The 18,793-nt window shown below is 33.1% G+C and overlaps 5 protein-coding genes and 1 long non-coding RNA gene across 10 annotated transcripts; 3 read left to right on the top strand and 3 right to left on the bottom strand.

The window, feature by feature from the left end:
• The first annotated feature begins 56 nt into the window (after positions 1–56).
• LOC126921394 (beta-galactosidase-like) lies at positions 57–9,335 on the top strand. 2 transcript variants are annotated; one of them, XR_007712316.1, is made up of 11 exons: positions 57–485; positions 1,201–1,373; positions 1,562–1,712; positions 1,792–1,855; positions 1,936–2,030; positions 2,380–2,607; positions 3,260–3,431; positions 3,790–3,911; positions 4,046–4,453; positions 4,700–9,125; positions 9,220–9,335. XR_007712316.1 is itself a non-coding variant. In XM_050732949.1 (10 exons), the coding sequence occupies exons 1-10, from the start codon at positions 414–416 to the stop codon at positions 5,153–5,155; spliced, it is 1,941 nt and encodes a 646-aa protein (XP_050588906.1). In that variant the 5' UTR covers positions 57–413; the 3' UTR covers positions 5,156–9,335. The 2 variants fall into 2 exon arrangements, 1 of the variants encoding a protein (XP_050588906.1); XM_050732949.1 differs by having other exon boundaries at positions 4,700–9,335.
• On the bottom strand, positions 5,751–7,391 carry LOC126921286 (gastrula zinc finger protein XlCGF7.1-like). The gene is made up of 5 exons (XM_050732741.1): positions 7,385–7,391; positions 7,018–7,185; positions 6,646–6,815; positions 6,308–6,473; positions 5,751–5,992 (listed from the first exon to the last, which is right to left on the bottom strand). Exons 1-5 carry the CDS (start codon positions 7,389–7,391, stop codon positions 5,751–5,753), a joined length of 753 nt encoding a protein of 250 aa, XP_050588698.1.
• On the bottom strand, positions 8,353–12,370 carry LOC126921393 (pseudouridylate synthase 7 homolog). Of its 2 annotated transcripts, none has more exons than XM_050732947.1 (6): positions 12,068–12,370; positions 11,496–11,990; positions 10,953–11,426; positions 10,065–10,851; positions 9,831–9,982; positions 8,353–9,724 (listed from the first exon to the last, which is right to left on the bottom strand). In XM_050732947.1, the coding sequence occupies exons 1-6, from the start codon at positions 12,231–12,233 to the stop codon at positions 9,531–9,533; spliced, it is 2,268 nt and encodes a 755-aa protein (XP_050588904.1). In that variant the 5' UTR covers positions 12,234–12,370; the 3' UTR covers positions 8,353–9,530. The 2 variants fall into 2 exon arrangements, with proteins under 2 accessions (XP_050588904.1, XP_050588905.1); XM_050732948.1 differs by having other exon boundaries at positions 8,353–8,658.
• Positions 12,371–12,718: 348 nt separating this feature from the next.
• Positions 12,719–14,173, top strand: LOC126921395 (succinate dehydrogenase [ubiquinone] cytochrome b small subunit, mitochondrial). The gene is made up of 4 exons (XM_050732950.1): positions 12,719–12,937; positions 13,263–13,399; positions 13,484–13,677; positions 13,813–14,173. The coding sequence occupies exons 1-4, from the start codon at positions 12,883–12,885 to the stop codon at positions 14,030–14,032; spliced, it is 606 nt and encodes a 201-aa protein (XP_050588907.1). The 5' UTR covers positions 12,719–12,882; the 3' UTR covers positions 14,033–14,173.
• Positions 14,174–14,276: 103 nt separating this feature from the next.
• Positions 14,277–16,313, bottom strand: LOC126921396 (probable pterin-4-alpha-carbinolamine dehydratase). 3 transcript variants are annotated; one of them, XM_050732952.1, is made up of 4 exons: positions 16,181–16,313; positions 15,564–15,823; positions 14,764–14,883; positions 14,277–14,658 (listed from the first exon to the last, which is right to left on the bottom strand). In XM_050732952.1, the coding sequence occupies exons 2-4, from the start codon at positions 15,678–15,680 to the stop codon at positions 14,476–14,478; spliced, it is 420 nt and encodes a 139-aa protein (XP_050588909.1). In that variant the 5' UTR covers positions 15,681–15,823; positions 16,181–16,313; the 3' UTR covers positions 14,277–14,475. The 3 variants fall into 3 exon arrangements, with proteins under 3 accessions (XP_050588909.1, XP_050588910.1, XP_050588908.1); XM_050732953.1 differs by lacking the exon at positions 15,564–15,823 and having other exon boundaries at positions 16,181–16,204; XM_050732951.1 differs by lacking the exon at positions 16,181–16,313 and having other exon boundaries at positions 15,564–16,170.
• LOC126921397 (uncharacterized) lies at positions 15,174–18,750 on the top strand. Its single transcript, XR_007712317.1, has 2 exons — positions 15,174–15,286; positions 18,259–18,750. It is a non-coding gene; the product is annotated as an uncharacterized LOC126921397 (long non-coding RNA).
• Positions 18,751–18,793: the final 43 nt, after the last annotated feature.

Here is an 18,793-nt window from a genome sequence, read left to right as displayed (position 1 = left end):
CGTTCGCGTGTCCGGTGGCAGCCGATCCGGGCCGCAGTCATCCTGAAGCCACCGCATCGGTCAGTACAGTGTCCGTGACACGTCTTATATCGGCCAGTGATATCTCGACCTGTCCTCGATCGGGTCAGAGTGCGCATTACGCAGCAAAGGCAGTCAATCGCGTCGATAAACTGGAACGTAACGACGAACCTCTGCGTTCGCTCGGTTCCAGTTCGATAATAAACAGCTATTTGCTTTCCGTTATTAACAAGACGAGGATGCGTCCCATAAATATAAATGCGGTTATACACATTATTTCATTGATAAAATCGACTCGACCATATATAATAGTTGGACGAATGTAACTGCTTCCAGACACAGTGTTTTAGGTTTTACATAGATACACAGTCAAAGCTCTAACGTGTTTGGATAAGATGTTGACCGTTTTGCTGACCTTGGCAGTGACTAGTGCTATGGGAGAAGTGGTGAACATCCACGTAAACAATGTAAGTATCGTGAGAAATATTTGTTTCCAAGAATAGTTTAAGATTTAGATGTAAAGCAAAGTATAATTTAAATGGTACCTGTATTTGTTCTACGAATGTTACTGTGTATTAAGGAGTTAGAAATTTAAAATCATGTTTCCTGACTATTTCTGTACAGGTATTTTATAGTAGGAGATCGCGATCAATTTTTTGTTTCCTTTTCAATTTTTTATATTTCTTTTTTTTTTTTTTTTTTTTTTTTTTTTGTTACAAGGAAATTACTATTGATTCGAGCATTGCAATTTTCATAAGAAAATAGCGCTCAAACCGCTAATAATCGAAATCGAGTATTTCTCGACGCCTGATATATGCACTTTTTAATAGTAATCTAATAGCAGGTGTTTTATTACATTCAAGGTATCATATTGAAATATAGTCGCTTAGTCTTTCAAGATTTTTACCAAATGCTTCTGAAATATTAGCGAATCGATCTAGCACGTGAACTCGACTAATGAAATATTCTGCTTTTCATCGGTCGTGCAACGCGTTCGTTCGATCGGACAATTTGTTTGGATTTGGTGGTGTACGCAGTTTACGTGGATGTAGCAATGCGACACACTCTGTAATTGAATAACATGTACAGTGTTTACATCGTTTAAGTTGGTCGACGAAATAATAGAGAAATATGCGTCGATTTTGAGAAGAAATTCTCAGATTCGTAACTTTGCAATTGCAGGATACGCAGTCGAAATTCAGCTTCGAAGTCGATTACGAGAACAACCAATTTCTGCTCGATGGAAAACCCTTCCGATACATATCCGGCAGTTTTCATTACTTCCGAACACCCAGGCAATATTGGAGAGATCGGTTAAGAAAAATGAGAGCTGCCGGGTTAAACGCTGTTTCAACGTGAGTTATTTTTTTCTCATTATCGGTACACCGTTAATCGAATCGAATTAATTTACTCCTACGTCAAAGTTTATGATTAAAACGTTGTCATCGTTCGAAAATCGCGATATTAGATGCTTTCGCTTCTCGTTCGTATCTTACCGCTTTAATTTCGAAGGCGAACATTCTCCTCGCGATTTTGTCCGCAGATACGTGGAATGGAGTCTTCATCAACCGACTGAAAATGAATGGCATTGGACAGGTGACGCGGATGTAATAGAGTTCATAAACATTGCTCAGGAAGAAGGTTTGTTCGTGCTTTTGAGGCCAGGCCCTTACATCTGCGCGGAAAGAGATTTTGTAGGTATTTCTCGAAAATGTTGTATTTTCTAATTTTCTATTTCATCGTTCATGAAAATAAATAATGTTTTATATTTAGGGTGGACTTCCATACTGGTTACTAGCACGAGTGCCGGACATAAAATTGCGTACAAACGATTCACGTGGGAATTTTTAACGATTTTTAACTGCGGGTTATTTCTAAAATTTATCCCGTAATCGAAGTCTTTCTTTCGCTTTGCAGGATACATGAAATACGTAGAAATATATTTAAACGAAATATTGGACAAAGTTCAGCCCTACCTAAGAGGAAATGGAGGACCTATAATAATGGTTCAGGTACGAAAAAGATACTTTCGTTGCCAGTATTTCACGATAAATAACTATTATTTTAATCGCAATGATACTTCATTCGGAGAAGAACATATCATCAACATATCATCGACAATATCATCGTTCGTTGCTTTTAGTTTTTCTAAGAAAGAAAATATACTTTCCTCTAACGTTTTTAAGAAAGATTGGTAACACAACTCCTAGAAAATACTTGCCCGATAATTCTGCGAGAAGCGAAGAGACGTAGTAAGACTCGGAAAAATAGGTTCGCAAAAATATTTTAACGATCGTCGAACTGCGAATTTTTTAAAAATGAGATCATAGTGCTGATCGTGGGATTTCGATGATGTTTCAGGTGGAAAATGAGTATGGAAGTTACGCGTGCGACAGGGAATACTTAAGTCGGCTTAGAAACATAATGAGACAGAAGATTGGTACGAAGGCGCTTCTGTATTCGACCGATGGAGCGAACGCGAATATGCTACGCTGCGGATTTATACCAGAGGTTTATGCCACCGTCGATTTTGGACCCAACACCAACGTGACGAAAAACTTTGAAATAATGCGCATGTATCAGCCACGAGCAAGTATCTACGAACAATTAAAATCGTAATAATTTGCACAGTAAGACGTATCGATCGTTGATCGTCGTACAGTTACAATTATCAAACGTGAATTTTTAATTAGTTGCTTCGTATCGAAGTGACAATATCGGTGATACAACACCAAGTATTTTCATTGAATTTCATGCGCATACGTATAAATAAATTTATCTACAATTTTATACAATATTTGTGGACAGGTTTCGCGTTTGTGAAACATTTATTGCTCTCGTTATTTAAATATGACTTTATATGGAAATATGTGTGTATAACGAATGTGCATAACGCAACAGTTGTTAGACACGTGTACAGTGCATATCGACATATGCACATTCTCCTTCAAGGCTACATCGCGTTATAAGTGTTGTATCACGTAAGGTTAAAACCTACGAGTAAGATCAGAGATATTCGTAATATGCCAGTGTTCAAAACGTAGAATACGTGTTTAGATTTACGTATTTGAAATACGTTTTTACGTAAAATCGGTAGAACTTAATTCGAACGAGATACTAATAAGAAACAATTGCTCTACCTTTTCTGTTTATCTTTTTAAGCGACTTGTCGGTCAAATTATAACTCGAATAACCCTTAATAATTTTCGCTTTTTAAATGGTATGTTTCGTTTCTCTTTAGGGTCCCTTAGTAAATTCTGAATTTTATCCCGGATGGTTGACACACTGGCGGGAACCGTTTCAAAGAGTACAAACTGCAACAGTTACGAAAACCTTAGACGAAATGCTATCTTTGGGTGCTTCTGTTAACATATACATGTTCTACGGTGGAACAAATTTTGCTTATACCGCTGGTTGGTACAATTTTTCTAATTTCTACGAAAGATCGAGAACAATTTTTTTTTCTATTTTTTCCTTAAAAGAAAAAACGGCTAGGACACGCGTCAAATCGTAGGAAAATATCAAAAAAGAAATAGAAAAGAAAATTCTCGGCACATGCGTCACATCTGCGAGTTCCTTTTCCGAGAAGAAAATTTACAGAATATTCGTAGATAGCTTTCTCGACGAGCGGGAAAACTTTATTAATTGATTGATCGAAGAATTTCATTGTATCGTGTTCGATGCACAGTACATGACACGATAAGACTACAGCTTCGACAGCTGTCTAATATACACGTACATGGATACTAACTCAAGCGCACGATATCACAGGTGCTAACGGTGGTCACAACGCATACAACCCGCAATTGACCTCTTACGATTACGATGCTCCGTTAACCGAAGCTGGTGATCCAACGTCGAAGTACTTCGAGATCAGAAATGTCATATCCAAGGTATTATCCACGATTCTCCGAGAAACTGGACAACGTTCTTGTCTTTTTCTCCAATTTATAGTGATAATTGATAAAAATCGTGTAATATACGTTGCTCTTACATCTCGTTAAACAGCATCGCTTTCTTTCTACAGTATTTACCATTACCAAACGTGCCCCTTCCATCGCCATCTCCAAAAGGAGATTACGGCACGGTTCTTCTATCACCAATTCTAAAATTATTCGAACCTCGTGCCCGACAATTATTTGGAACGATCATGGTCGAAGCAACGAACCCATTGACGTTCGAAGAATTGGGACTGCCTCATTGGCTGGTACTATACGAGAGCGATCTAATACGTGGCTGTTCGAATCCTGCGATTTTACACGCCAAGGTTCGGGACAGAGCGTTGGTCTACGTAGACGATCAGCTCGTTGGATTTCTAAGCCGTACAGATAATACCTACGATATAAATATAGCGGAGCTTTACGGACAAAGACTGAAGCTACTGGTCGAGAACCAAGGACGATTGAACTATGGAAGTGGACTTCGCGATTATAAGGTCAGCTAGTCAATTTTATTGTTCCTTGACACAATTGCATCGAAGTGGATTAACGCGTGGTAGTCTGATTTTTCTTAGACGTTGCGAAACAAATTTTAAAGCTAGCTTAACCGAACTTCTGCCGATCGAATTCGGTTTCTCTGAACCGTCAACATTTGAACAGCGCATTATTCGAACGAGGATGATCTTACGTAGCTATAAATTCGCGTATTATCTTATTCGTTGAATGTTCCTTCCGTTTACTAGGGTGTTTCAGAGGTAACTGTAAACGGTATTTCCCTTGGCCCTTGGAAAATGACCGGATTCCGTCTGGATAGCGTCCCCTTTATACCTCTCGACGACATCGAATCCACTCTATCCATAAGCAAAACTCTTAACAATGGCCCAGTTATACTTCGAGGAAACTTTTCAATCTCTGGCCAACCGATGGACACTTATCTAAACACTGATGATTGGGGCAAGGGAGTTGCTTTCGTCAACGGGCGCAATTTAGGTCGATATTGGCCGCTGGCTGGTCCTCAAATCACTCTCTACGTTCCTGCATCTTATTTGAGAACAGGTGAAAACGAGTTATTGCTGGTTGAATTGGAATATATACCGATGTCCAAGGAGATGAAGTTGCAAAATCAACCAATTCTTGACTACACAGTTCAATATTCCAATAGCCAGGATAAGTCGAACGATATACGTGTTTTAGTCTAATCGTTGCTCGGAAGACTGACTTTTACGAAGCTTTTAGCCTTCTTCGTTCTTAAAATACCGGTTATCGTGAATCGTGTCCAGGATTATTGCTGCGTAACGATGTTCCGTGGGAAATTGTATAAAAAAATAAATTTTATACCGATACCCAATTGAAAATTTCTCGATAAGTATATTTCCCTAATTCGTTATTATAGTGTAGATATTTATGCATGCTTTTCATGAAAATAATTAAAAAGGAGAAGCATAGAAAATTGCTCAACTTGCAAAATATTATAACGAGAATTATACTTTGAATATTTTATATAATTTTGCATATCAGGCGCACTTTGTGCATCTTTTGCAGCTTGAAATTTTCCATGAACGCATACAAATTCCCAGTCTAATTACAATGATCGTAAAGCCAGCTTATTAAAAGATAAACGTTGCGTTGAAGGAGAATCGAAATTAATAACGATAATAATAATAATCGGTGACGATCTAATTTCAGGCATACGTATTATAGATGTGCTCGTTTGATTTATTACACGGATAAAATTTGCTTACAGCCTATATTTATACTATGTGTTCAACGTATCGTACACTTCGATTATTTTAATTACTTGGGATAATGAAAAGGTATCCAAGAAGTCCAAGAATAAATCGCGGAAAGTTGTAAGTGGTTCCTGTTTACTTCTTCAAAAGTAAACGCATTGATCGATATTTCGTTTTCTGCGTTTGAAGAATTAGCGGTGGTATTTCGAATTGGCAGATCGAGATCGTGAGACTGCTCGTGCGATCGTAAATTATTTACCATGGCAAATTGTTTCTTGCATATGTTACAACGATATGGCCTGTTCCCTGAAAAGAAATCAACGATTCAGCTCTTATTTTATTCTATGAAATAGTTCACAGATAGTTTACCATAACGAACTTAATCTTTCGATAAAAGCTCGAAGCATCGATTAAGATACGAAGATACCAAAAGACGAACGATTACAATATATATACTTTCATACAAACTTTTTAAAGCGCGTGAATTTATTTTTATAAATGAGAAATTATTATTTTCGAAAAGAAAAAATTACTCCTTCTCTATGATGTCGTTTACAGATTGTCAAAGATCCATCGGTTGTTAGTTCTTACACGTGGCCATGTCTAATTAATATTAATTACCAGTGTGCACTTGCATGTGATGATGTAGAGCTCCAGGTTTACAAAATCCTCGATTGCAAATCGAACATCGCATCGGCCAGTTACCACTGTGAGAATACCCATGAGCTCTTAAATCACCAGGGGTTGGAAAAGAACGTCCGCATTCGTTGCATTTATGCGGTTTTTCCTGCATATTGCATTTCACTATCAGTATTATACGTTAGACTTTGCGATATCGTTTACAACAAGTAGCAGCAAATTAAACAAAGTACGCTTGTTTGCTTACTTTATTCGCGACACTTTATGCATAGTTGAAAGGATTAAAAGAAGATTAATGAATATTAAAGACTGATAGAAACCTTATAATGTGTCATTCGATGATAATACAAATTTGACGAAGCAGTGAAACGCTTTCCGCACATTGGACATTCGTGTGGCCGTTCTCCAGTGTGTATTCTGACGTGTGTATTCAAGGAGCTGCTTGTACTGAACATTTTTCCACAGACGGCGCAACCATGTGGCTTTTCACCTATTAATGAGCGTAACTTGTCATTTGAAATTTAATTTTATTCCAATAAAAATTGTCTATTTTCTAAATATCTTGATTCTAAATCTACGATCTATGTTACCTATGATAAAATTGTAAGAATACTTGATCCAAATGAAATTAAAGTTCCAATTACTATATTCGAGTTTCTGTAATATAATTAACAATGTAAATTAACACTGACCTGTATGGGTACGTAAATGCCTTTTGAGCAAGGAAGGTCTGTCAAAATTTTTGCCACACGTTTGACAAGGTAAACATCTTTGAAATTTCGAAGAATTTAACAAATTCGTTTTTCTTTCGGGATTGCGACAACTCAAATCTAACGGCGCATCTTGCACTACGCTGCACACTGTTTCATTCAACGATAAAATAACAAAACATTAATCGAACAAAATGAAAAGCAAAACTTATTTTAATTTGGGCGACGCACTTTAAGAGATTTATTTAAAGTCGAAGATGACGCGTTAAAAGTTTCCTCGCGTGGTAGAGAAATTTAAAGTCGTTACTAATCTAAAAATGTTACTTATTTAATTGTATTCGACTCTTACCAGACATTACAAACTTTCTTTAAAATCTTTCTTAAGGGCGACGATATCTGAAAAAAATTCACGTATAACACCAACAATAAAATTTCCCGCACCTCGTCGAAGAATCCAAACATGAAGAAGGGTAAATTCGAATTAGGTGCTCGCTGCTCCAAACATATGCAAGCGATTACAGGTGAGAAAGAGGGTTGCGGTGACGAAGGCGCATGTCGGGAGGGCGGTGTTTCTTCAGGAGGGCGGAGTTTGATACACCTTTTTATTACATACACAGCATCGCGATGATATAAAATACTTTAAAATATCTTCTAGTAAACTTGATATATAATTATATAATAAATTATAATTTAATTTTAGTTCTTTTACAAAAAATGAAGAATATAAGAAATTGACGGCCTTTTGTGACTATAACTTTTTATTATTCAATTGTTTGCTATCAATAAACGATTTGGTAATTTATTTCATGATATCGAAAAATCATGATATCGAAGAATTTTGATATTAAGAATTAAATACTCTACATGTACTTCCATGTTCTGCATTATTTGAGAAGAGAAAATAAAAGCTATCTCTTCAACTTGCTACATAGGAGAAATGCTACAATATAGTTAATAGTTAAATAACATATTGTCATCCCATATTGTGCTTCCTATTATTCTATAGTGCCAACCAGTTCCAAAGATGTTCGAATGACACCGCATTCTCACATAAAGTAAAAGTCATGCAACAAACCACATTTCCTACAATAAGCATGTTTAAAAAATATTCCAAGAAATATTTCCTCACGTTTGAAGCATTTGCTCAATCATAATTAGATTAAAAGACTAGATTAAAATTCTTCCTTTTTGCCATTAAATATTTTCAAAAAAACAATGTATTGCAATCAAACATTTACATTATTGAATTTATAATTACAAGATTAATCAATTGATATTCCAAGCCTTACAATTTATTAATTAAAATACAATAACATATCGCAATCCGATAACACTTTTATTTATTTTTACATTGTGTTTTATTAATTGCAATGTAACAACTTTAAATTTCTAATAACTTCAATAATTCCGTGTGTTAGTATTTATTATGAAAAGATGCTGTATAATGAGATTAAACTAAAATAACGCTTAATTATCCCGATAGAACGATACGTTTTTGAACAGTAACGCTTCGTCACGATATCGGCGATTTTTCACGGTATTCGGCCAGAGCGGAGGTGAGATAATTTGTCGTATGGCATCGGGACGCCGGACGTCCTGCAGCGTCATTCCCTCGTTTGTCACCTGAGAGGATATTAACGCTATAGAAGTCTCCTCGGAATCATTACAAATCGCTTCTTCATCGACCACACGTGACAATACCCCGATTTATATACACTATGTACATCGCAACATTATCGTGAGAGATCGATTTCGAAGGTGCTTCCTCCCTATTTTAAGCTTTAAAGTAGATACTACGCTTTTCAGTTTATAAAATTGAGATACATTTTTAAAAAAATAGACAGATGTTGAATATTTCAAAGTTTATTGTTCTTCATTATGTATGTAGTATCGTGGGCAAAAGGCCTAAGGTATCGGCCGAACCGTAAACAAAGTGGCGAGAGCCGCGGCATCGTCGGGTACAGCAATCTGTCGTTGGGTCTTTTTAAGTGGGTAGTTTCGTGGAAAGGGCCTGCGTCACCCTGGCCACGGGCGTTTCGGGACACGTGTTCCGAAGGACGGGAAAAGGCAAAGAGACGCTAAAGGGAGAGGTAGTTGAGAAGCCGGAGAGAACAGATGCAAAAGGTGTGCAGAGAGTTAGTTAAGAAGCCGGAGAGAACGGATGCAAAAGGTGTGCAGAGAGAGTTAGTTGAGATGCCGGAGAGGACGGATGCAAAAGGTGCGCAGAGTGTGAGTTGAGAAGCGAGAGCGAGCGAGTGTAGAAGCCGGAGAGTGTGAATCGGGAAGTCGAAAGCCGCCTATGAGTATAAGACGTACGACAGCATTGCAATCATATCATTTCGTTGCTTCGAATAACATTTATTAAATCAAAACATCATTACTTGTCCTTTCCTCTAAAACCCATTTATATACTACATGTATATATATATATATGTAAAGATGAACTTATATGTCAAGATAACTTATATGTCATTATATCGCAGCTTTATATTGCTTCAGATACTCCTATTTTCGCTCTCTGCAAGATCTTTCAAAGTGCTTGAATTCTCTACCTCTACGTTACATGCAGCAAAATGAGCAGCTTGTGCTTGTGGTGAAGTATCAGATTTTAAAATTTCGCGCAACGCCATAGTTGCATATGTAGAAGATTTTAAAGACATTTCTATTATTAAAGCTTTGTATTGCCCCTCTGAAAAATTGGAAAATTTCATGCATATTTATTAGCTTTTAATAAAAAATAAAAATATCTTAATGTACGCTGAAAAATTGAAAAATATATCGGTGAAAGATTATACTTGGATCATTTTTTGGAGCTGATTTCATCCTCATTTCATCAATATCGGACATAATAAGATTGCTATGTTTCTCCGAATAATGCATGATGTTCCAAGATAAATTTGAAGGAATTTGCAATATCCTTCTATAAGCACCTCCCAAGCTATATTTTCTGAAATTAAATAGATATAAAACATAAAAAATATTATAAGACAAAAATAATAGATGTCTAAAATTCATTTTTGGTAACTTACTTATTCTTCTGTCTAAGGTCAGCAGTTAATCCATCTTTTGCTAAAAACTCATCAAACCATGGTTTAGCATAAGGTGGGTATGTAACTTTCCAGCCAACTTGAGGCATTAATATATCTGCCAAACTATAATTTGGTAAATCTTCTTCTTCAAGAATTTTTACCATAGGAAGATTATCGCTTGAATCATCGCTTTCAACTTTTTCATTAGTAGTTCCACTTTGCTGTGTATTCTCATCTATTTTAAGACAACATTCTGCAGCACCTGTTACTTCTTCCACCAAAGTATTTGATAATTCTTCAGATGCTTCAGAAGGATTTTCAATCTTTACGTCTACGTCCATTTCGCTTTCAAGTTTACTTATTTTTTTAATAGGTTCTTCGTTACCTTCAGTCGCAAGTTCGCTTCCATTATCATAAACAAATTCCCCTTCATTATCATTATGTTTAACATTTTTTTCATATACTAAGTCCCCTACTATAGGATTTCTCCCAAATTCTTTTATCCTTCTTGATACCATATGATTCCATACAAAACTTTGATAGGCGTGAATATACATTAAGCGAGCATTCCTGGGTATCCAATCCAAAGCACCTTGAGGATTATTAATACCAGATATACTAAGACCCTTTAAAAGTGTAGCCTCTATTTTATCACATCTTCTAATCCTGTTACATGCAGCACTTGCATCTTTAGTTTTTTCATATATTTTTCTAGCTTCTATCAAGTCTTCGTCCTGTTCTCCTTCTCTAGGTTTCAAAATTAAATTGATCGCTTCGTTCCATTTACCTATTTTTTGTACAATACAAAATGCATACTCTTATATTAAACAAAGTTTACACAAAATTAGAAAAGTTAAATTATTGTGTAAATTAAATTAAGAGAATTACCTTGAAGTAAAGCTTTGCCTATTTCATAAGTTGGAATAGTAACTACAGTACCAAATCTTTGCAGACCATAATAATTTATAAATCCATGATCTCTCAAAGAAATCATGGCTTTTTCAATTTGCTCATCTGTTCCACTGACGTTCCTTAAAGCAATTCTAAAGGAATTACCATTCAACATGCCTAGTTTTAAAGATTCTGTTTCAAATTTAAAGTTTCCTACATATGTTCCAGGTAAATTTTTTGCTGCTCTTAATATATCTGTGGGTAAAACTTTCCTGGCACTAACCCATTGAGTAGTCCATGCTCTACGATCCTTTGTTCCAGCATAACTGAAATTATTTGGCCTTAAATATAAATTCATGGCTAATTGATTAATAGCACTCATTGTATCTATATTCACTTTGTGTAACAAAAAGTAACAATATTCTCCTTGCTTTTTCCAATTTACCCGTTTATCTCTCGGGAAATTATGACCTGAGGGCAAAATGTATCATATATAAATCAATAATAATACATTTTGAATTGAAAATGGATATAACATACCAACAATGCTGTTATTTTTAGTTGGTACAATCATCATGATCTTTTTATTTCCCTTATCTATAGTTCGGCTAATAACATTCATTGCCTTAGCAACTCTATGAATTGCTTTACGATGATCTTTATCCATGTTTGTTACATCAATTTCCATAGTAGATTCTTCTGATTCTTTTAATTTCTGTAGCTGATTCCAATGTGTATCTGATACCATCTTTTTAAACTTTTGTAAATTTTCTTCTTCAACTGATGGAATGTCTTGATTTGTTAATTTAGCGATTTGTCCATCAAGAGCAATTTCGTTAACGTGAAAATCTGTATATCTTTCTTTAATAACACCAAAAAATCCTTCATTTCCTATAAACTCTGTAATTCCAACATTGCATTCCATTAGCCTGTTTCCAACTTCCAATTTCTTTCTTTTCTCATGTGATTGGAAACTCGACCAATTAATAAAATTACGTTTAGAAGGTTTATTGCCAAAATTATTATTTCGGAATCCTTTAAACAAATTTCAAACGTGAAAGGGTTGGTTTCGTAAAAATAATATTTAAAATATGTTTCTTCTGAAAACTTACCACTGTTATATGAGCCGCTGTTTTTCCTGTAATCACCGCTCCATTGATTATTTTTTCTACAATTTTTGTAATGATTTTCAGACATACATTCTTGTGCAGATTCTTGTTTAATATTATGATTCAAGTTATTTCCAGAATCGGTATTTTTAATTACCGTTTCAGACATTGTATTTAATAATTTGTTTATCGAATTTTCTCAAATTTTATTTTCTCACTTAAAAATTCAACATAACTATATCAGAAACGAATTGTTATTTGCAGGTACAAGATTATAACCTGGTAAATAACGTACTTCGAAGCAGTGTTTCTCAACCAGGAATAATTTTCAGATAATTTCAAGTATCTTGTAATTTTCTGATTAATTAAATATTATAAAAGATATTATTATAAAAAAGAGTATATATATATATATAATATATATATTTACGATAAATATAAACTAATGAAATTGTTTGTATTCAACTGAACTTAATGTATAAGTAAAAGTATAAGAGAACGAAATTATTTTTGTAAAACATTTTATTATAATAAAAACATTTCACTTTACAAATAATTTATCATCAACTTACATTATACATAATCAAAATATTCAGATCAAATTAAATGATCGTTACAATCATTCGATAAGTCGAACGAGATAGTCGAGGTGAAAATAGTCGATACAGAAATTCATCTCTATAATTATGCACACATACTTTTATAGGAGATTAGAATCGTGATATCTAATTGTCATAAAAAATTAAAGAGGTGTTCATAGTTCATCGTTCTCTACAAACAAGTACAGATTTAAAAATCTTGTATTTTACAATAACAAAATGATGTTAAAGAAAATAGTATCTCCCACCATCATTCATAAAGTTAAACAACTAGGTAAGTGGGGTTTGAAACATGAAAAGATATATGAATTGTTTTGATTTATATAATTTTGACTATTTTGAATGACATTGACATAACCTTATTGAACAAATTTTTCTATATCTTTAATCATTATGATATTATTTAATATAATGTATTATTATAAACTAAAATACAAAATCTGTATACATATTATAAGATAATTAAATCATTTCTTGTGATTTATGAATATATAAAATTAATATAATTTTTAGTATATTCTAAATATTCGATTAAATATTCAATCTTTATACGGACAATCCAAATTAGAATACAAATCATATCATTTTTATTTTTACAGAATTACTTTCAAAATCTAATCTTTTTGCAAATTCTTGCAAACTGCCTCAATTTGGTAGAACATCTAGTAGTCTTGCCAACGTTAGACAATGTTTAAATTCTGGTACAACTAGCAATAGAACCAATTGCTTAACAAAGGTATTGGTGTTATAACATTTATTTCAAATATTTATGTTATAGGTTCTTTTCTGTGATGTATATTTTATTGTAAATATGTTTCAGTTCCCAGCAACTACCACTTTAGGTACACAAATAAGCCGCAATGCAAGTACATCTACAGGTGATCATGTACGTATGTGGGTCATGGAAAGAATTGTCTCAACAGCACTACCAATTTTGATACCTGCTGCTTTAATAGCAGAAAATCCAATTCTTGATGGTGTAATGTCTGTATTAGTTGTAATGCACTCACACTGGTAATTATTCATCTTAAAAAATTATTATTGATATCACACCACATATGATTTTTTGCATACTGCAGAATATTTTTGTTTCTTTATTTTTATATAGATTTAATGTGTTTTTATTATATTGTAACACATATTATATAGGGGTTTGGAAGCTGTTATTACAGACTATGCACGTCCTAGTGTTGTTGGACCTGTAGTACCAAAAATTCTGCACTTTACATTGCTTATGATCTCAGCAGCTACACTGTGTGGTCTGTTTGTACTCATAAATAATGGTCCTGGGGTTTCAAGAGCTGTGAAAGATGCTTGGGCAATTGGCAAAACACCCCCACAAACCATACCTGCCTCTAATGAAGAATAATTCCTTTATTGTATATTTTGATTAGAATAATTCCCTAATTACTACATATTTTGATTAGATCATGAATATGTTTTAATTTAGATGTTTTAACATTCTCTTTATCATAAATTATTCAGAAATAAATTATTTATCTTTAAACAATTTATTGCATTATTTAAATAATAGTTATAAAATCCATTTTCATTATTCTAGATAATATATAAATTGTGATAGCATAACGAATACAAATTAATTCCACAAATAATTTGAATTAAATAAAATGTATTTATTTATAGAAGTCATAGTATAAAACAAATATGAAACAAATATACCTACAGCATTTATATGTATGTAATATAATTTTTATAACATCAAAAAATTCTAAAACATTATTAACATTATTATCATAGAAACATATCATTCATCCATTGTAATTATTTAAAAATTATCCTACAAATTAATATTTAGTTTTCTCCCACTTTAGCAGCCTTGTCTATGAAAGATGCGAGTTTTACATCCCTCTGTGATAAACCATTCACATCATGAGAAGACAAAGTGATGTTTACTTTGTTGTAAACATTGAACCATTCAGGGTGATGATCCATTTTTTCTGCTTGCAATGCAACTTTTGTCATAAAACCAAATGCCTATCAACATGAATATGTAAAAAATATATAATTTATCTATAACATTAAAAATATAGTATAAAGTGATATATATCATAAAAGATTAATTTTTAAAGTGAAACTCACTTGATTAAAGTTTTTGAATAAAAATTCCTTATAAATAGCATCTCTATTTTGTTGCACAGACCAACCATTAGATAACAATGGTTTTAAATCCTTTTCTCGTTCTTCTTGAGTAAGTTTTCCCTAAAAATAAGATATATTTTTAAAAAATGTATTAAGTTTAATTTAAATTATTATTTAATATATTTGTCAAGTAATAAGATTATTCAAATTTTAATCACAAAATTACATAAACATAATCTTTTAATAAAATTCATTACTATTTAAAACAATTTTAATTAAGCAAAAAGTTTTCCTTGACGATATTAGTAACAGGAATGTCAGATCAATGCTTCAATCGCTCCTTATTTCGCGATAGTATATAATCCGGAAAAATAAATTTTCTGCATAAACATAAAATTTACTTTTTAACTGATTAATAATAATTTTTTTCGTAACTGCTGCCTTTTTAATTATGAAAAAATTACAATTTGTATGCAATAGATCTCAACCACTTGTTACGCCCAAAAATGACGATGTCTCATGTGTAAGTATACAAATAATATATGCTTTTACATATTATTCATTTGTTTAAAGCGATAAAAATTTGCAAACAGAATTAAACATCAATTTCAATAATATGAAACAAAAGATCGAAATTTATCATAAAGATTTCAAATTAATGTTCGCGGATTATTTATAAAATTTCCAATTGATACACGCACGTATTCCTGTACGTTAAATATTATTCTTTTCACAAAATATTAACAACAATAATACGTTCTGTAATATATAATTTTATAAATTTATTATAATAATCTTACCATTTTGTTCTTTTTTAAAGCAGGAGCAGATATACTTCTTCGATCGAAAATATGGAATATCTTTCCTCGTAGTATTCCCCCACCATTCATAAATCGCATGCGCGTTAACGTCGACATAATTTTATACTTTCTTTTTCCTTGATTATGTTGAAAGACTTTATGTATCACAAGTAAATATTTTAATATTACATGATGAGTTGTTCTTAAAGACCTTTTTTATATTATTACGTATGAGGGTTCAATATCATACATATATTGTCCTAAAGCATTAATAAAATTTCCGTGCGTTTATTTCCTTATGTAATACAAGATTTACGATTCAAGATTTATTTTACTCTCGGATTATAAAAAGTTAAGCGCAGTACAATATGTAAAGATTGTTGGAAATGAATCATAAGAATGATTTTAAATTTTAATTTGTTTTAATACATCGTAAACATAACCTTATCGGTAAATTATTATCTTAAAAAAAATATCAAGTACTCTTAACATTACTATTTTAGTTTTATTATTAAATAGTTGTACTGTTATTTATTAAGTAGATTATATTTATGTAAGTATCGCCGTTTCTCTCAAGTCACTATCGGAAACTACATAAATTAATCGCTTACACATACCACGATCATATAAACAGGTCTCGACACTCGCTAGGGGAAATTGTATGAAAATTGAGTCGTGTTTAATTGTGTAAAATCAACATGGAAGGATAACAAAATCCGCGTTCTTACGAGACAGACAGAGATGAATAGAGTGTCTCTGTCTCTATTTGAGACATTCATACCATGTCACGCATGCGTAGAACAAGAACCTTTCTGTCTTCCATGTTGACTTTTCACAACTAGTCACAGCTCAATTTTCGGACCGTTTTCCCTAGGATTATGTATATGAGTATCGAGACCGGTTTGTATGATCGTAATATGTACTAGCAGAGAGGAACAGAGAGTATTCACGTTCATAACATTATGTTGACCTTCGAGAAGAAGCGCTGTACCAAGCGACTAAGTGCTGCATTGATTCAGTTCTATCGTAGACAAGAACCTAGTTCTACGCTAGCATAGACAAAAACCTAGTTCCACATTAGCATAGACAAGAACTTATTTAGTTCCACGTTCTACAGTAGCATCGACTTATTATTTAATTCTACGATTGTATGGAAAAGTTCATGCCTTTCTAACCAAGATATTCAAATATGAGAATAACAAACTCGCACAATAATTGAAATAAGCCGATCCAAGATAAGGCAATTGATCGTTTATTATATTTTTTTAGAGAAGAAAAGGATTTCTCTATTTTAAACGATAATGGACCAATGGAATGATATAATAATTTTAACATATATTCCATACATAATAGTTTTTTAAATTTAACATTAATTTACTTTTAACATTAAATTTACCTTCCTCGCGATAATATTTTTGTTATAATAAAATCTAAATTTCATTTTGATTGTAATTTCACTAGTTAATGTACAGCGAATAATATCGCTGACGTAATTACGATGTTTAATTATTTTATGATTTGATTATTGGATTTATAAATTGCGTCATTTTATTATAAAGATATTAAATTGTGAGATTTGAGTCCATTTCTTAGTAATTCCTTTTTAATTGCTCCGTTTAGGCCGTCTCTCGTACAAAGACTTTCATTCCATACAAGTGGTTAGCTTCGACGATACTGATTGCGATTATAAACCTTTTACTCGCTCTTCTCGTTGCGTTGCCTCACTTTTACATTCACATTCATAAAACAGGGAACGTTATGTTAAACGCGTTAATCTATTAATTCTCAAACATTATCGGCAAATAATAACCAACGTGATGCATCTGAATGAATTATTAATTCGTACATAACGAAGTGAATATAATTAATTTGAAAGACTAGCGATTACTTTTACAAATTACGTACTTGAGAAGAACTATTGCTTAAATCACGCGTCTCACTGCTATTTCAACGAAGGAAATTGATCATATTTCATGTTTCTCAACTTCTACAAATCATTAGTTAATTCTTGTTCATTGTTTTACCTGACGCAGTTAATTTCCAGATTAAGTGTAATTAACTTGTGATTAGATAATCGATGTTTAGATAATTGAATGAAAAAGCACAAAATTATGTCGTTATTTCAATAGGAAAGTGGTACATAAGCGTATTTTTTATAAATAACGAATAGAAGAACGATAAGAATATTCTCATCAATTTTCAAACCAAAAACTAGTGGTTTGTTGCCCTTACGCTTGTGTGTAGCGTTGGAAAAAGTACATTAGGTTTTATTCACAGTTTGTTCCAATTAAAGATATCGATGCTCAGACCAGCTGTTTTTTAATCCCTCGATTATTACAGAGATATATCGTTCGAAAGAACGAAATTATACGGAAGAGAAGAAAAGATAATACGGGGAGAATCTTCATTTTTAAAGATGTTCTTTGCCTTTTTAAGATAAAGAACACGAGTCAGACTGTCAGTTGAAGCTCGATCCAATTCACGAAAACGTTCAATTATCACTCGAAACGTCTGCTGTTCGATCAATGAATTTCATTTCACTTATTCGTGTCAGCGTCGAGGCGATCCGTGATCGAGTAACTGGCTACCGTTCAGATTTACTCTCTCCTGTCACGGATATCCAGTCGCTAACTATTCCACCATCGTCTATGCGGCAACGTTGTTAACATCGTATATTTGTGCAATATATTTTCAGATTGGTCCGCATCCTAGAACCAGCTTGCGCACGTTATCCTGTCCACGGATGAAAAATAAGGTTGCGCAGCCCATTCGCTCAGATGCTGCCGCATCTAACGATGCGATGCTACCGTTTCTTTCACCCGCATCGTGCATCCTGATGTTGAGTCACAAGATATTCAGATCGAACTAGGACTGACAATAAAAACTGCACTGTAAATTAGGTTTAAGATGTTATTTAATTAACAGATAGAAAGTAATATGTATATATGTATTTGATAAGTCTTTTAATCGTTACGAAAATGACATCACGAATGTCGATGAACACGATAGTTTGTCTATTTCTTTTGAGATATAGCTTATATTTAGACGATCCACCAATGTTAATCTAAATTTAGCAAAAGAATTTGAATTTTTCAATGTGTATTGTATTCGTATATCTCGAACATTGTATGACTATAACTCTTCGATAGAATACCAAATAAGATAGGGAATAAAATGATAGAATGAATGGTGCAATGCATATTATTTTGCTGAATAAATGTTAACGTGTA

The sequence above is a fragment of the Bombus affinis genome, chromosome 10 (genome assembly GCF_024516045.1).
Source record: "Bombus affinis isolate iyBomAffi1 chromosome 10, iyBomAffi1.2, whole genome shotgun sequence".
NCBI classification, from domain to species: domain Eukaryota; kingdom Metazoa; phylum Arthropoda; class Insecta; order Hymenoptera; family Apidae; genus Bombus; species Bombus affinis.
Note: the sequence above shows the minus strand (reverse complement) of the source record. Positions and strands in the feature narration are given on the sequence as shown.